General features: G+C 34.1%; 1 protein-coding gene across 1 annotated transcript in view; it reads left to right on the top strand.

The window, feature by feature from the left end:
• The window catches only part of IQCM (IQ motif containing M), a gene marked incomplete at both ends in the record, with an annotated part of 355,679 nt that overhangs the window by 37,688 nt on the left and 298,747 nt on the right, over positions 1–19,244 (top strand). The window contains 2 exons of the mRNA XM_080796315.1: positions 8,250–8,340; positions 12,571–12,665. Of these exons, the coding sequence (XP_080652441.1) occupies positions 8,250–8,340; positions 12,571–12,665 (186 nt within the window). The remainder of the gene's footprint in view (positions 1–8,249; positions 8,341–12,570; positions 12,666–19,244) is intronic.

Genomic DNA, 19,244 nt, shown 5'->3' with positions numbered 1-19,244 from the left:
AATTCGTCCAAGGAGCTGGATGAAGTCTCCTAAGGGACAAGTTATATTGACATAAAAGGGCTTATGATAGAGGCCCACCGCACTCCATTCTCCAGAGGTTTGATAAAAGAGGACAAGTCAGAAAAGGAGATTGAACATGAGCAGCCTGGTTTTCATAGGAGCAAAACCAGAAGAAAGCATCACATAATCTCTTCATAGGAGAGTCACCACTGCCATTGTGTACTGCTGAAGGCCCAGTAAAAATGAAGACAGATTTATCCAGTGGGCATGATAGCACAGAAGTCATTGTGTCCTTGATATGGTGATCATACAAACCGTATTGGGAATGGACCAGAGGGTAAGTGGAGTGAGGAAGTGCAAACCATATGTATAGATAGTCAGTTTTAACATTTTCCTATAAAACAAGGAGAAGGTTTTGTTTTGTTTTTAAGTGATAGCTATGATGATGACTGCATGAGAGGTAATCAAAGTTAAAACCTTTTATTTGACCTTGGGCAGTTTGTTTACCCATCCCACTTACTGTTTATTTCAAATTGTTGCCATTCTCCTGAAGACCCCTTCTGTACTTCTATACCCCTCTCCCAGTAAATGACTTCGCCTTCTACTTCATGTAGAAAATAAAGGTCTTGATGGTGAACCCTCTAGAAACTTATTCATAACAACCTAAAGTCTTATCCACCTTCATTTAGAAGAAAATACCTATTTTCTCTAGATTATGGCTAAATTCTATCTCATCCCTTCCCTTCCTGCCAGGAACTTATCTCATCTCTTACATATTATTTCTTTGTTTTATGTCTCTACCTTGTCCTTTCCAATAATATATAAGCATCCTAGAGTCTCTCCATCTTAAAAATATATTGACACCTAAACATTCTTTCTCAAACTTATGTCTCTGTGATGGTCATTTCACCTCTCTCCTCCCTTTCAAACTGCATTTTTTCAAAGGGAGAATCTACACTTATTATCTCTAATAACTTTATTTCAAATCAGTGAAGTCTTGCTTCTACTTCCATCTTCCCTTTTAACTGTCCACCAATAGCCTCATAATTCCTTCTCTTAAATGTATGAGATAATGGAAGTAAGTTTTTATAACACTGCATTTGGATTACTCAATTATTTGTATAATTAATTATTCAGTTAATTGAATTCCCTAGGACATAGCCTTCATAATCCTCACATTATGTCTTGCATCCCTGGTGCCTAGCTGATTGCCTGTCACATTAGAGGCATTTGGTAAATATTTGTTGAATTAATGATTGAATAAGTGGATGTTGGATAAAAACACAACCCCTGTCCTCAAGAGACCACGAAAGAGTTCACAATCTAGGGAGGAATTGGCATTCTATATAACACACATGTGCTAGAAATTCCAACAGTAGAAAATCATATGACATCCACTCAGCCCACACACTAGAATGTGAAATGTCAGTAAATTGCAATCTGTCATTCTTGACTAATGAATCTGTCTATAAATTTGCAACATTAAGTTTTAAGTTTTATTATAGTTCATATAAAATTGAATATAATTTAAATAGCGGATCTTAAAAAAGAGAAAGGTGAGAAAAATATTTTATAATCACTCAATTTACAAAATCCAAAATCTCATTTTTTGAATGAATAGAATCTGGAAATAACCTGTGTGAAGCACTTTCTTAGTGTTATTAAGTCTCTGTGTTGAAGATACCTTAACATTCTTCTAGCCCAACTATTTTCATGATATAAAATTTCTTAAGGTTTTCTGGGAAGTTTCTGTCTAGTCTCTACCAGGAAACACTAGGGGAATACATTCCCTTGTACAGTATCCAGTTTCTGAATTATTAAAGCTCTAAATTCTAAAAAAAACCCCAAAAACAAAAAACTAGTTCCTAGTAACTTCTATTGGTCTAGCTTAAGTATTTAAGATTGGCTGCTTTTAGCCACCTGAATTAGAGCTTCTAGGCTTGCTTGTTCGTTTTTGTGGAAGAGGAAGAAATAGGGATTCTTTATGAAATTTAGGGGAGAAATGAGGACAGTTGAAGGATAATGTACATAGTGTCTACCATATCTGAGAAGAAAGTTGAAAGAAATTAATCCTTTACATTGACAAACAGAAATTAGCAGAATTAAAATTTTATGTAATTGAATAAGATGTTCAATATTTTATTTATTGATTCATACAACAAATGTTTGATGAATGTGTTCAATATTGAAGTGCCAAGGATTCAAGGGGATAAATTCAGTTCACATCATTAACAAAGTTTACAGACTAATAATGAGAAGGTGGACCAAGTAAACAATAACTGTTGCAAATTGTTTCAATGTTAAGATAGACCGAGGAGCTGAGTCTTGAAATATGAATGGCTAGCAAAATGGAGGAAAATATATCAGGCATTCCTTCATTAGACACATTTTTAAAATCGAACACTTGAGAATCCAAAATGAAAAAAAAAAAAAAAAAAAAAAGAACAAATCTAAACTTAGGGCAGAGTCCAGCTTCTGTTCCTGGTAGTTTCTGCATGTTTCATGGCTACCATTGGACCTTGCATGGGCAAGGAAGGCACGCAGAAAATAGCTATAGCATTTGCAAGATGGGAAGTCAGGTCAGAGATTTCCTCAAATCTGAGACTCCTCAAAAGGTGGTGCTGTTAATGAAAGACTAAACCAGGAAAATAAAAAGCCTTGCTTTGTAAGAAGGAAATGACAGAGAAAGAGGACAATCTCAGCCGTGGCTCTGAGGGAGGGAAAAAATCAAGAAATTTCCCCTTATGATTTGTAACCACAAATAAGCTCACCTGGGACTGAATCAAAATCCATATTACCAGTATTTCAGAAATCCCTAAGTGAGAGATTAGTTTAACATTATTATAAATTGAAGTTTCTCTCAGCAGCCTGGAGGAAAAACAAATCATTTCTTGAGGATGGATCTTACTCCCAGGTTGCAAATAATTCCCATTCCTATAGAATATGAGTTTACAATTCAAAAAAATTTTAAATGCATGAAGAAATAGTCACTCTCAGTGATAAACTTAGCCCTCCAGTTCTCTCAGAATGCAATTGGACTTAAAAAGACCATAGATAATAAAATTGTCTGATAGAATAGAATAAAAAATAAGTAGGCTTAATATGTTTAAAAAGTATAAAAATATGAATGAGCTAGAGAAAATAAAAATGTTCAAGAAGATTTGATAAAGCAGTTAACTTCTAGAAATAAATATATACTGACTTAAATAAGTTTAATATGTTTTTAAATACAGATTTAATAGAGCTGAAGATAGAATTAGTAAACTAGAAAGGGTACCCTAAGAAATTTACAAAAGGAAGAACAAAGAGATGGACACTATGAAAGATTAAGAGCTCTAGAGTGTATTTTGAGACCTTAATACAAATCTAATCAGAGTTTTCTAATAAAGAAACACTAGAGAAGGGGAAGAGATCATGACCTTATGGAAGAGATCATGACCACTGCTTCTTGGAGGCCTGACTCCAGGTCTGGGACAAGGAAAGGACAAAGTGAGCCTAGAACTCTTACTGTGGCAGAAAGGAAGGAATGTTCAAAGACTAATGGAGATATGTCAAATTGTACAGGAACTGACTGGCTGATTTTGACATTATGAGCATCAAAAAGAATAATGATGGGAGTAGATTATAACACACTGAATAAAAATAGAATTAATGTGTCCCAAAAAGAAGGAGAAAGAAAAAGAAGAAAATCTCTCTTTTACAGATTAATGCTAGTTTATAAATAGAGAAGAAAACACAGAATTATTTAAAAAACACATTATTTTGCAATTACTGCTGTAATAACTGACTTAGGCAAGAGTTATTAGTGAGTGCTGAACCATGTTTTTATGAAAGATGGTTGGGGAACAGCCAAAGTATCAGCCAGAAATTATTTAGTAATTACAAAGAAGAAAATGTGCATTTATAATGGAAATATTTGACAGTGGCCACCTTAATCAAATGATTAAATTTAATAACACCTTTAAAAAATTTTTAAAGACTTTTTATTTATTCATTTGAGAGAGAGAGGGAGAGAGCACAGCTGGGGTAGAAGGAGAGGGAGAGGGAGATGCAGACTCCCCCGTGAGTTGGGAGCAGTATGTGGAGCTCAGTCCCAGGACCTGAAGATTATGTTCTGAGCCAAAGGCAGATGCTAAACCATCTGAGCCACCCAGGTGCCCCTAGTAACACCTTTTGATGTGATGTAGTAGGGCCACTTCTGTACTATTCCTGTCAAAAATATTTAATTTTAATTTAGTCATAAATGGTGGGAAGAATTCAGATTGCCTTCAAGAATGTCAAAAAAGATGAAAAAGGGTAGGAGGAATGTTCTAGTCAGTGCTGTCCTGTTGAAAGACAATGCAAACCATAGGTGTAATTTAAAGTTTTCTGGTGGCCACATTAAAAAAGGTGCAGAGAAACAGATGAGATTAATTTCAATACTGTATTTTATTTTTTTCAATATATGAAAATATTATTTAAACATTTAATTAATATAACATTTTAATTAGATATATTACATTTTATAGTAATTTTAGAAATTCAGAGTGTATTCATACATATAGTATAGTGAATGTGTAGGAGATGTATTTGTTCTTAGGAGCTATGTGATGAAATATTTAAAGGTGAAAAGTCATACTGTTTGTAGCTTACTTTCTAATGGTAAAGCAAAAAAAATAAATTATATATACACATATATACATGTACAGACATATATGTGTGTGCATATACATATTAGTAAGGTTATAAAATTTTATGTAAACAACTACATTAAGAAGTTTAATTATTAAATCAATATAGAACAACAATGAGACAATATACATTTTCAGACAGATATGGAGCATTATGAAAATTGACTACACACTATCAGGAAACTTCAAAGAATTTGAAATTATACATCATATTCTCTGATTGCAGTGAGATTAAATTTAAAAATAATGACAATGATAATTTAAAGTCCCATAATTTGAAAATCAAAAATTACTTATGGAAAGTACAGAGGATGGATTGGAGGGTATCATGGTTGGAGGCAGGAATCCAAGGGAAGAGGCTATTAGTGTTCAGAGGACAGATGATAAAGGTCTGCTCTGAGGCAGTGTGTGGGAAGAGAAAGAAGGGATTTAATGACTGATTGTATGAAGGTTGAGGGGGGAATGAGTTTAAGTAACTTCCAGGTAGATGGATGGATGGTAGTGTCATTAATTGTGAGAGAGAAATGTTAATTGGGTTGTCTTTGGGACATGTGTATAGTGTATAAAGATTGTTTGTTATTCAAATTTGGCATTTGAGAGTGGTCTGGGCAAGATACATAGATATTTGAGGCATCTATATTTAGATGATAAATTTAACCATGGGCATGGACCAGATCATTCAAATAAAGCGTCAGAAGACAGCCAAGGGAAGAGCCGTGGTGCATACACAGTAGCTGGGGGTGGTCAAAGCAAAATGAGTCCACAAAGGAGACAGGTGAAAGAGTCAGAAGTGAAGGAAATTGAATGGTTGATTGATTCCAGTTGAAGGAGTGGTCAGTTCCAGCTGAAAACTGAGCAAAGTGTGGTAAATAGTGTAAAGGACCAGAGTCCTTTGGTTGACAATTCTAATGCCTTATGTTCTGTATGTTGGATTTCATTACAAAAGCCCCATATTGATTTTGCTTAATTTTGCTAAGCTTGTCCAGGGAGGACAATGTAGTGAAGGAGTTAATTGTGTGGACTCTGAGGACAGATTACCTGGATTCAAAACTCTGTTGCTTACCAACCAGGTAAGCTTAGATGAATTACTTGACCTGTCTGTACCTCGGATTCCTCTTTAAAATGAAAATAATGGTAGTGCCTACCTTACAGTTTTATTGAGAAGATTAAATAAATTAATGTGTGTAAAGTGTAAAAACCAAACAAACCCACATTTATTGTTTTACCTGCATTTTCTTTTCCCAGTCTTCCTGTTTGTCTCTTATTTACCAATTATTCTAACTAGAGGTGATTTATAATTTAGATTCCAGAACTGGTTTCTAGAGTTTGGTATAATTGGTTTAGAGACAAGATTTTACGTAAAGAGAATAGTTATGAACTCTGAGATGATATAATTTGCCCAAAGTCACACAATAGTCTGGTTCCCCATCCAAAGGTTTAGTAAACTAATTAGAAGTAGCGTTGAATTCTTTATATGCTTTAAGTGCCTTTCTAGAAATCTCTCTTTTCTTTAAGGGATACAACTATACTTTTTTTTTGTTTGTTTGTTTGTTTTACTTTGGATGCAGTCCTAACATGATTTAGTTAAATGTTACCATAGGGGGCTTTTAATTTAGCATTTAAATGGATCATGGCTAGAGTTTTTAACAGATTTTTTTCAAAATAGGCATATAGGGGTGCATATGTGGCTGGGTTGATAGAGCATACAACACTTGATCTCAGGGTTGTGAGTTCAAGCCCCATATTGTGTGTAGAGATTACTAAAAATAATAATAATAATCTTTAAAAAACAACAAAAATGCCATATCTTTTGCTTTATTAATTATTATAGCAACAAAAACATTCTTTAGCATCACTGTAAAATTCACTCCTTAGATCTCTGGATCACACATCTTATGACATTTCCTTCTTAACCCTTTTTCTCCTTTGCTTTTCTGTAGTGATTTTTGCTGTTAGTCATCCTGTCCATTGAGAATGGCAGGCAAGTCTTATTAATTGGTGTATCCTACATCTCCCCTCTCTAGGAGTTAGCACAGTTTTCACTAAGTAGATATTCCTGAATTAAATAAAATAAAATGCATATTGAATATCACGGTGATTAATAATGCAGCTCCAAAGACTGCCTGCCTGGGTTTGCATATTAACTCTACCTCTTGCTAGCTATGTAACCTTGGGGAAGTTAATCTCTGCTTCTCTGCTTCAGTCTTCTCATCTGTAAAATGGGGAGAATAACAGAACCTAATTTATGGTGTACTTGTAAGAATAAAATCTGGTAACCCATGTATAGCAATTAGCACACAGCATATGACAAATATTTTTAAGATTCAAACTTATAAATTCCTTCTCTGCTTTTTCATCTTAGTATGTTTCTCAGTCTGCCACGTGTCTTTATATAAAGTGTGTCTTTTGAGAGCTCCCTAGCCATCCTCCAAAGTACTAAGCAAATCAGAAATCACCCTCTTTCCCTGATTAGGCACCTTAGCCTCCTAAGCTGTTGGGCAATAGTGATGGAGGAACTTTTCGGTCTTAGGGATACAGGTTGGAGCTCTGGCTCAGCACCTTTTAACTTACCAGAGTTTGGGTAGGCTACTTTCCTCCCATGTAAAAAAGTAACCACTATGGTTCACCGAAAACAAACAAAAATGCCAAAACTAGTTCTGAGGCTGTAGTGTGAGGTGATTTGCAGGGAATGCTAAACAACCCTCCTGGTATATTATAAATAGTCCTTAGATTTTAACATTCTGTTTTCTATTTCTTCAAAATTTTTATATTCTGTATTATATATTTTAAATCTAAATTGATGTAATGTGGTCAACTGTGCTCTTCTGTTTGTTAGCATTAACACACCAAGCAGTTTGCAAATATTTCCAAAGCAGAGAGTTTCATTTCATAAGTTCCCTGTGTCATGAATACATCTTTAACATACCTGAGCTGGTAGCGAGAAAGTGCTTCATAGATATCAACTTAATATTTTGTTCTGATGTTTTAAACTCTGTTAGACCTATTATCTGTGCAAAATAGAAGGTAATAGGTACTTAAAGATATTTATGTAAATTTCTCTTTAGACTCTTAAGAACTACTTTTTTTTTTTTTTTTAAGCAGAAGTTTGCCTTTTCTGGACTTCAGTCTTACTCAACAAGTTGATGAGTGTTCCTATTTACATTAACTAATGATTGCTAAATTATTTTAAGATAGCAGACTCTCCTATAAAAGCTAAGCCTTATGATGATAATGATGATAATAATGCTGATGTATATAAATGAGACTGTTGGTATTCATCGGTGTGCGCTGTGCTATTGCAGACATTTCTTAGGGAGCTATCTCCTTTCTGATATATGCAGTTCATTTACTCTATACCTTCAGTGCTAAATTTTAGTAATTGCAAAACATCTGAGGAGCATAGGGTGAGAAAAAACACTCAGATGTGTTTTTAGAGTAACTTTGTGTTAGTAATTTGTTTGAAAAATGTTGTTTCTCTTGTTATTAAAAAATCTGTGATTTGCAATTTAATTCAAAAAATGCACTTAGAACTTGAAAACAAATAGTATACAATTAAAACTTTTTTTTAAAAAATTCCAGAACAAGTTAAGCTGGGTAAAATAGTGACAAATATCGAATCAGTGGGTAAAAAAATGGAGAAAGACAAGCATCAGCACCATGGGAAGTCCAGGTAATGTGTAATTGGCTATATCCTATAGAAAATGTATAGTTTTATTCTACAGTGCCAATGTTTCCTGACCAATTGTCGTGGTTTCTCAAGTCTATTAACACCCCATGCATGAGGCTAATTTATCCTTCTGCTTGAGTCCCTCAAAGCATATCAATTATCAAAATTTTAGTTTTCAGTTCAATTAACTTTTGAACTGGGGGATGTCTGAGTAGTTAAGCAGACCATCTGGGTTTTACAGTGCATAAGCTCAAATCCAATTTGTGGCTTTCTTGAGAAAAATGCCATATTTTATGATAATAGTACATAAGTTTAGAATTTTAATAACATATCTGCAGCAATTATGGAGTAGATTTAAGTTATAATTTTTCTTTTTTAATTTAATAATTTAAAGTTAGTCTTTTTCCAACAGAAGGTGAGGCTGATCCTATAGAGCAGAGTTTCAGGACAGGCATTTTGAGCATTGCTTCTGCTTTCCAAAGGTGTGTGGAGATGGGGCAGTTACTTTTCTGAATTATTCCACTCAATGACATCATCTTCAAAATAACTTTATAGTTGTGTATATAACTGTTAACCCTAGAGCTACAGAACCTTTAAAGGCCCTTGAACACATTTTGTAGGAACAATATACTTGTAGAAAGTAAATACTGCTCTGTTAAAATGTATTTTTCAGTGGGTTGTTTTACATTACTTCACAATGTAACCTTGTCAGAAATTTGGGGTAATTGGCATAGTTGTAAATAATAAAAAATTGAGAAATTATTGCCTTGGTTTTTAAGAGTATCATGGACCTTCCAACATTTAACTGGCAAACTGTGCTTAATAGTAAATGATTCATGATCACAAGTAACCACTTCCTTGGCTTAAATATAATATGATATTCAAATTTGGGAGAATGGAATATATGTACAGTTCTAAGACTGAGGGTTTGGTAGGGGAAGATTTTAATTGCATAGAAAAGAAATGCTTGTATTGGGAATTTACTAGTTTTTAAAAATTTACTTTTGGCCTTTACTTAAGCCAAGACCCAGGTTTGTCTAGCAGAGTGGTTAACTGCTAAAAGAACAGTTAACAGACCAATTTAACCAAATAGTTTAGAATTTCAAGTAAGCCATTAGTAGCTGGAAACGTTAACTGAACTAATCTGAAAACCTACCATTTTCAATGTATTGAGATGGGGCCAAAAATTCAGGAAAGAATAATAATGACTTAAGGACATGTGGAGCACTCCTCAATGATAAATTCGATCAGGTAGAATATCTTTCAGTATGTCTTTCTCAGGAGAGTTGAGTATTTCTCGAAGAATTGTTTCTTCTGCAACTGGTGGAAGATAAAGGTCGCTTGACACCCTAACATCCCATTTTTAATGAAAACATGTCCTCCTTAATGAGGAAGAGCAACACCCTTCGAAATTAAGAGCAAGTACATGTACTTCCAGTGACAGCCTGGGGCACATAAAGCCTGAACTTCAATCCACCAGGGTTGCTTTGTCTTTATTTATAGTGAGCTTATGGCAGTAACTTGTTTCCTACCTTAGCGGTTAGCTTCATTTCATTAGTGTTGGAAGTGGGGTGGGAATGCAGAAGGGAAGACAAATCAGTGTTCTGGGACATGGCGACTCAGGGTGTTAGAAAACCTGTGGTTAGCTAGGCCAATAAGATGTCATTAGAGTGAAATTTTTATTGCAATCTAGTTCACCACATACTAATGATAAAGGAAACTTAGCAATGAGGATATAAGCAACAGAAAGGAAAGCAGAATCAGTCAGAAATCCGGTAAGGGATTGTTGACAACGCAGAGACAGTCCCTAGCACTAATTAGCATGAATTTCTCAACTCTTTGTGAGACTTTTGGAAGATTTCTGTTCAAGACAAATAGACCCCTGTAAGGGAAGCTGTTTATAAACTGCTTACAATTCTCCTGAAGATGCTTGGGAAATTTCTAATATCTAAGGTGACATATAATATTTTTAGGTAGACCATAAAAAATATTAGCTCAATGAAAGAAATTTCTTTGGATAATACATGAAGAAATATAATCTTATAAGTGTATGATTTCCTTTCTGCAAGATTCTCTATGTTTGATTTGTGGAGGGAAAACAAAATCAACTAGTTCTGCATTTCCAGATTTAAGTTTAAAGACGTGAAGTTCTTCAGTGTACCTTTGAATTCTAACTTCAAAGATTCCCATACATTAACATACTTTTTTATGACAATAATGATAAATGTGAGCACATTCTGAATGTTAATTTTCCATCAAGGAAGTTAATTTACTATGCACCTATTTATTAGAGCTATTTATTTTAGTATGTAAGATTTGGTGCATTTGAAGCCATGACAACTGCATTTCTGTAAATGCGTTCTGTAATCCAAGCAAATGAGCCTGGACTTCTTCCCCTAGTTTTGTGATCATTGGGAGTTTCTTATGTGTTACATGACAATTTGTTTTTAGGCTATTCTGATAATTTAATAATAAAATGAGGAGATTATAAAATACTGATAGAATCTCTCATCTCATTTCACATTTATGTTAAAATGACCCTGCCGTTTTACCTGAATGCCTGAATGTTTGTAAAATATTTTTCTTAAGTGGATGAACTGTGGTCTACTTCTGTTAAAATCTTTCATTAATAGGAATCATTGAACAATGCAATTAATAGTCCTAATTTGGAGACTTAAATATTTAACCATGGACAAGATGGAAGAGAGCAAAGAAAACTGTAATTGATCAGTGTATCATGGCCCCATTCTTGGTGACATACAAGTAAATTCTAGAATTTGAAATGGAGTTTTGCAAAGCTGACTATATACTCAAGCCTTTCATATTTTCCCTTGACAATATGATTTTGTCATACTAGCCATATCTCAGTTCTTCAGCCAACTGCATGGGTGTGACAACATGAGTAACAGCTAGACTAATGGATCCTATAAATCAGTCATTATTTACTATTTATAGAGTGTCTACTCTACGCCTGTTTAAAACTCCAAACAGAACAGCCACAGACTTTTCCCTCATAGACTCTAGTTTTTGATGGGCAAAATGTTTTAAAATCCTAAATATTTCTATAACATTTATATAACATTTGAATTAGCAATTCCATTTCTAGGCATTTATAATAAGAAATAATTGGACAGGTTCACAGACATGAATATTCATAGATTTTCATCCTTGTTTATAAATACCAAAAAAGTGAAGTAACCCAGACATCTAGCAAAAGAAGACTGGTAAATAAACCGTTAGTATGTTAAATCTATACAGTGGAATGCTTTGTAATGGGTCAAAATGACAATGTACATCTTTGTACATTTACAAATAAAGATATTTATGATATTAACTGCAAAAAATAAGCTAAAAAGTTCAGGTACATTTTATGTGCACATAAATATAGAGAAGGTATGAAATATATTACACATGTTAATTATGACAAATGGAGTTAGTATAAAATAGTAATAAGTAGTTTAGTTCTTGAGGGCCTACTGCCTATATTCAGATCCTGTCTCCACTCCTTTCTAGCTGGGATAATTTGAACTATATACTACCTAACCTTTGCTTAGTGCCTTCATTTATAAAATGGGTGTAATAATAGTAAAATCCAGAGTCTTGTTGTGAGGATTAAAGGTAGTAAGGCATAGACAGGGCTTAGAATAGTACCCAGCTCCTAGGAAGCATTTAAGGGTTTACAATTATGACCAAAATATTAAGGTGGTGAATTAGGGATAATTCTTATTTTCTTCCTTTTTCTTATGTACATTTTCTAAAATTTCTATGTGGTGCATAGTTTTTGATTCAGCTGATTTGGTTGAAGCTCGCCAAGTCAAGATAGGAAAACATGTTACTTAAAATTTTGCAAAACAGAGAAGAAATAGATATGATGCTTGTTCATTTTTATGATTTTGTTTTCATTTAGAAAGCCAATGTTCCTATTTGTTATCCATGCTCAGAGCCAGTAAAATTTGGTTTTATTTTGTCTTCATTTAATAAATATTATATATTTATCATGTAATATAATGATATATAAATATATATTTTCAATAATGTTTATAGAGGGCTTACTGCATGCCTCTTACTCTGCAGAGCACTGAGGGTACATGCTTAGTCTCCTATGATAGGAGACAAGTGGTTTTCTCTCTGTTAGATTAGCATCTAATCCTTACAACATTAGTCTAGAAAGTCTATATTACAAATTAGGGACAATAAATCACTCAAAGCTCTAACTTTATATTTTGGAAACAGATTGTTGGTCTCACCATTTGCCACCCACATCATCAACCTTGGCTTGCCCTTACAATCCATGACCTCCTCTTCCATGGGGCTTCTGAAAGAATATGGTGAGTCTCATTGCATAAGTATTAATAGCAACACAGTGATTTTCATTATTTTTGCATTCATTTAAAATGCAGTGTCAAACAGCTAGTATTTCCTTTCAGTATTGTGTCAAAAGATAAAGAGATTTCAGAAACAACTACTAATAACTAATTTTCAGTTCTTTTATTTGAACTTGAGAGATTGGATGTTTTTAATGTGTGTGACTATTAAAGGTTTTAAGAAATTATAAGGATAAAATCTTATAATTTTAAAAGTCTCTCTATATTTGATTTATTGTTGTTTAAAAAATTCATAATTCTTCAAAAGAAAATATAGATAATTCTTTAAAGTCCCTTAAGTGTGATTGAGAAACTCTTTGGAATTTGGTGAGTTACTTGAAGACCTAGGGGCTATTGATTCAAAGAAACTATTTTGTAGTTTTCCTCTTTTTAACTTGTTACTCATGTTCTTGAGCTTCAGGCTGTCATTAAGAGAAAACTCTTCTTGTAGAGTGGGACTTTGATTTGGAAAAAAAAAAAATTGAAAATTTGCAGAACAAACTCCTTCTTGAGTTCTTAAGGCACTCGCATAAAATTTCCTTTATCTAACTACAATTTTACCCGTGTTTCTCTGGGCTATTATAAAAAGAATTCAAGCATCAGATGGAGGCTCAAATAACACACTTTCATTAATCCAAGCAATATTCACCAAAACTTTTAATATTGTGAATATAATGTCAGAATCTCGAACACATGAAAATGTTTAAAATTTTTGAATATTGAATTGATTCATGACTTAAATTCTTTTAAGAATTAAAAAAGATCAGATAGTTTGAGGCCCCAGGTAGTATAAATAATGGGTGAGTCTCAATTGAGTCTAGAATTGAATATATATATGAAAAAGTAAATGCTCCCAAAAATTCTCATAAAGCATAAGATCTAATGGGTGAAATAGTTTTAATAGATAATAATCTTGAAATCTGATAACCCCAAGAGCTGTGGTTTGCAGCCCAAGAGCTGAGGTTTGCAGCCCTTAATGACCTCATAAGTGAAAGTTCTGTGACATTTAGAGTTTATTCAGAATCATACTAAGCATTGATAAAAAGCCTGTCTTTTCAAATACCATCGAACTCAGATAAATCACATTTATTTAGAAGCACCCTCACAGAACTGCCTCTTATTAGCTCATTAAAGGGTCCAGTAAATTTCATGACTTCACTCTGAATGTAGAAATTTAAGTCTTTTTCCATATACATGGAGCTTACCATACAGGGGCTTGACCAGTGTTTGTTTAATGCTAAAGAAAAGACAGAAAATCTTTCTAAAACATTTGTTGAGAGCATCTCAGTTACTAGCTGCAGATTATTGTGAAATTGTGTGTGGAAGGCCAGCAGAATGGGACAGTCACCTAAAGGACGTGTTCTGGGGTTTGTAAAGGTTCTGTCCATGCAAAAATGTTCTCTTGAAATATCTGAAATATTTACTAATGGAGCCATAGCTTCATAGAAGCTAAAGACTCCTTGTACTTACTACAGTGACAAAGCACATATTAGGCATTAACAAGCATTTGTTGAATGAATGAATGGATGAGGACAAATTAAAAGAAGTCACCCAAATGGAATATATTTCTATGTATCTGTGTATCTGTTTGTACATAGTAGAAAAAAAAAAAGATAACTGCTAAAAGAAAACTGATTTTGGGTACGTAAAATACAAAAATAACATTGAATATAAACATGCAAAAGAATGCCAACAGACAGTTTTTTTTTTTATAATTCTAATTTGCACAGATTATGCATAGATTGCAGAGATACCATAAAAATAAGTAAAATGTTCTGCATTTAGCTTATATGCTTTAAAACCAAATTGTTGGGCAGATTATTAGTTTTATGATATAAGTCTTTCAATACTCAAATAACTTCATGGGGAGTTGGAAGGTTGGATATGCTGAAAGTAAAAAATTTCAATAAAAATATTATTTCCAAATGCTATAGGGTAACTGTTCCTTTTTTACTTGAAGTGGAATGTACTTTTAATCAAGTAAGAATGGGAATTTCATCATTGCTTTGTTGTATATGAAGTATTGTTTTATTTTGCTTTGTTTTCAGCCAAACCACTCTTTTATAATAGCAACATTTTTTTAAATGAGAACAGAAATATTTGAAGCCTTGTGGCCAGCAACTTACTTTATGTAAGTTGCAAAACATAGAAAAATATGAAAAATGTTGATTTTCTTTTTGAATAACCTAGGTGTTGTCCTGGCTTTGTGTCTTGGGTGAAAAATAATGAATACTTCCTGAATACTTTTTAGAATTCATATTAATATTTTAGTTCAATTTACAGCTTATGTCTACAAATTTATCTCACAAAGCTTTTTCTCCACACTATTGTTAACACTGTTTAGTAAGCTACAACTTCACTGAATGTCTGAAACAGTCACTGAGGTCTATTTAATAAGAGAATGTAGCTTAAATTGTGAGAGAATGCAGCTCTTGTGGTTTTCTCAGGGGTGTTTGGTAATTTACTGGGCTCTTAAATTGAAATTGCCAAATTCTTTTTTAGAATAAATAAATAATTTTTATTAAAGGAAAAAGGAAAGGAAATTAGGACATGGGAGTTAAGACAAAGTCATGATTTCTATTCATTTGACCTATTTATATTATTATATATGATATATAATAATTATGTTACATATAAATATACTACTTGAAGCCTTGACTTTTAAAGTGGTATAATAGTCCCCCTTTATCTGCAGGTTAAGATGTTCCAAGACCCCCAGTGGATGCTTAAAACTGCAGACAGTACCAAACCCTATATATATTATGTGTTTTTGTATACATATGTACCTATGGTAAAGTTTCATTTATACACTAGGCACAATAAGAGATTAATAACTAATGATAACAGAACAATTATAACACTGTACTGTAATACAAATTACGTGACTGTGGTCTCTCTGTCCCAAAATATCTTATTGTACTCTACTCATCTTTCTCCTCTGGTGATGTGAGAGATAAAATGCCTTCTGATGCAAGGAAATGAGGTAAATGATGTAGGCATCATGTTATAGCGTAAGGCTTCTGGAAGGAGGATTATTTGCTTCCAGATCTTGGTTGACTGTAGATAACTGAAACCACAGAAGGTGAAAGTGCAGATAAGGGGTCTCCTACATAGCACAGTAGTGCAGACACTGAAGTTACTCTACTCACCCTAATGAGGTTAGAATTCTGGCTCTGCCAGTTTCTACCTGGAAAACCTCATCCAAGTTACCTAATCACTCCAGGACTCAGTTTCCTCATTGATTAAATGGAGGAATAATCACAGTACCAACCTCAAAGTTTTTAGATTATACTTATAAAGTGTGTAACATACATCCTGGTGCTTAATAAAATTGAGCTTTTGCTATTAGCTACAATTCCTTAGATGTAAATAATAAAACATTATAGACTTGAACGTGGTGTTCAGTGACCTTGCTTTCACCCTATCCTAAAGGATGTATTACTGGAAGCACAAGACACACCTCTTTACCACACTAACTTACACTATCATGCACAGAACTCAGGAAGTGAGGTTTACTGTGGCATTTCCTGTATTCAACTATTTTTGTCATTGTCATTGTTGGAATCCTGTTCTAGACTTTGTACCTGCCTGTTTACTCTGCTATTTCAATAAATTTGGTAAGTCACACTGAAACTGCTATTCCTCAGGCACCCCTTTCACCAGTAGTTTCAAAGCAGTTTCTCCATTTTTATGATGGGAATAGGCCCATGGTAGGAACTCTTTAATGGGATTTTTCAATATAAAGTTCTGGGAAAAACGGAAATGTGTCCAAAAGGCTTACCTTGCTCTACATGAGATCCAACTCAGTTTTGTGGCTTGGTGTGAATCCCTTCAGTTCCCTGGGTTTTAATTTCATCATATGTAACCTTTGAGGAAAGAATGGAATTGCATTCAATGAGAGGAATGAAAAGTTAGAAAATTTTCTTTTCCTCTATGGCTGCTTCTCAGATACTATAATCTCTCTCCAAAATCATTGACCAAGGAACTCTCTTTCTAACTTTGTATGCCTTTTTTGGTGACCTTATCCCTTACCCTTTTTGCTCTTGAAACATGTTTACTCTTCTCCCTGAACTCATAGCCAGTAACCAGCAAAACTCCTAAATCTTTACCCTCTGCTAAGTGTTCACTTCACCTCTTGGTCTTACAGAAATCTGTGATCAGTCTCCAGCCCTGAGGACATTTTCTTCCTCTGCTGCTCTCTCAAGTGGTGATGAGCTCCTCTCCCATGCCTCAACCATATGGGCCTGGAGATGGGGAAATGACCTCCTTATTCCTCACACTGTTTCCAGACCGTTCTTCCTTTCTTTTCTCTAACATACCCAGCTTTGAATCCTATGTCATCAAAGGATAACATCCATTATCTCTTCCTCTTATAGTAATCTATTGATTTGTATCCATTCTCTCATTTCTTAAAGAATTTAGCCCCTGGATCCTTGTGACTTTCTCTAATGCTTGTTTTATAAGAACTGTGATTTCGGTGTCCAAGTAAATAAGCTCTCTGATTCGTTGGCTTCTCCATTCCTTGAGCTCTTTTCATCCAATGATTTTGCCTTCCATCATACTACATATATTCTCCGATAGTTATACCTTTGAAACATTTCCAAAACCTGACTTTGGAGATCACTATCTCCAACCAGATCAACTTTTAAACTCCAACAATATTTTTAGCTCCCACTAAGAGTCTCAGGGCCCTCAGAGCTTATAGAACCTGGGTGAAAATTTTTGAATTTCTTCCCCAGATATACTCATTCCCTTGGTAATTTCATCCAGTCTTTGGCTTTAAGTATCATTTATATGGTGATGACTCCAAACATATCTCCAGCCTGGTGGTTCTCCTGACCTCCAGCTCACATTCAATGCTTAATCAGCATTTCTATTTGATTTTTTAAATAGGCACTTCAAATCTAATGTGTCCAATGCAGGAACCTTGTAGGTGTTGTTCTCTTTGTCTGGAAAGCTCCTTCCCTTTGATGTCACAAGCATCACTCCTTGACCACTTTTGAGTTTTTGTCCAAATGCCTTCTTATCAGTGAGACCATTCACTGCCAACTTATTATAGCAGGAGCCACACCTGCCAGCCTGGTTTACCTCTCCTGCCTTACTTTGATCTCTAACACTTGAGGTCTCCTGACATGTTGCTTCTTTTACTTACCTGATTTTGTCTGCCTACTCCTGCTAGAACGTCAGCGCCATGAAGGCAGATAGTTTTGACTGATTTTTCACTAGTAAATCTTTTGAATCCAGAATCATTCTTGGCATGTAAGAAGTGATCTGTGTGTGTTTGTGTGTGTGTGTTTCTGATAAAATGGTGAACAACTATGCAGAGAAAGACTTCTGGGTACAGAACACTTAAAAATGCTAGTTAAATATTAAAAGATAAGGTTAAAAACCTGGCTGAATGGCAGAAAAGCATAAAAATACTAAAACCAGAAAATATAAGAAAGTCTGATTCCGTAATTATTTAATAGTATTTAGTTTGTTTTTAGGACTCATATCTATTCTTGGTAGCTTAGAACTTTCTTAGTTAAAACAAACAACAGAACATTGGTAACACTTCTCTCCCTTTTCCTATCAATCATACACACACACACACACACACACACACACACACGTATTTATTAGTCCTCAGGAATCCAGAATTAGATTAATAGAATTCCTTTTTGTCATGATGCATTATCATTGCTTGTTTATGGATTGCCCTCTTTTATTTTTTATTTTTTTTATAATATCGATGGCAATCGATGCCCTTCCCAAATCCTATCCCTTTGCTTCCACCATAGATTGCTAGATTTGGAGGAGTTCTATTAAATTTTTGATACTAATTCTTTATTAGTTATACTGTGGCTAGCCTTTTAACTTTCTTTAAGGTGACTTTGATAAATAATATTGATTTAAATATAGTAAAATTTAACACAAATGTTACCTTCTTTGGGACAAAAAAGTGACTTTGAAGTACTTGCAGGTTTGTTCTTTTTCTATTTTGAATTTCTTACTATCATTATCCATTATTTCAATTTTGTCTTTTTTTTTCACTTTAATCTCACAAACCATGCCATAATTGTTACTACTTAATAAAGATGATGTTTGTTTAGATTTACCTACCTCCAGGTAGATAAAGAATTGAAAGAAACTTAAAATTTTTCAGAATGAAATACAGATAATATATCATTTTATATAGGTCTTTTTTTTCTTAATATATAATGTATTATTTGCCCCAGGGGTACAGGTCTGTGAATCATCAGGCTTAACACATCTCACAGCACTCACCATAGCATATACCCTCCCCAATGTCCATAACCCAGCCACCCTTCCCCTACCCCTCCTGTCCCCAGAAACTCTCAATTTATTTCATGAGATTGAGTCTCTTATGGTTTGTCTTCCTCCCGATCCCATCTTGTTTCATTTTTCCCCTCCCTACTCCTCCTGACCCCCAACCCTGCATCTCAAATTCCTCATATCAGAGAGGTCATATGATAATTGTCTTTCTCTGGTTGACTTATTTTGCTTAGCTTAATACCCTCTAGTTCTGTCCACGTTGTTGCA

Source organism: Martes martes (assembly GCF_963455335.1).
Source record: "Martes martes genome assembly, chromosome: 2".
Lineage (NCBI taxonomy): Eukaryota > Metazoa > Chordata > Mammalia > Carnivora > Mustelidae > Martes > Martes martes.
Note: the sequence above shows the minus strand (reverse complement) of the source record. Positions and strands in the feature narration are given on the sequence as shown.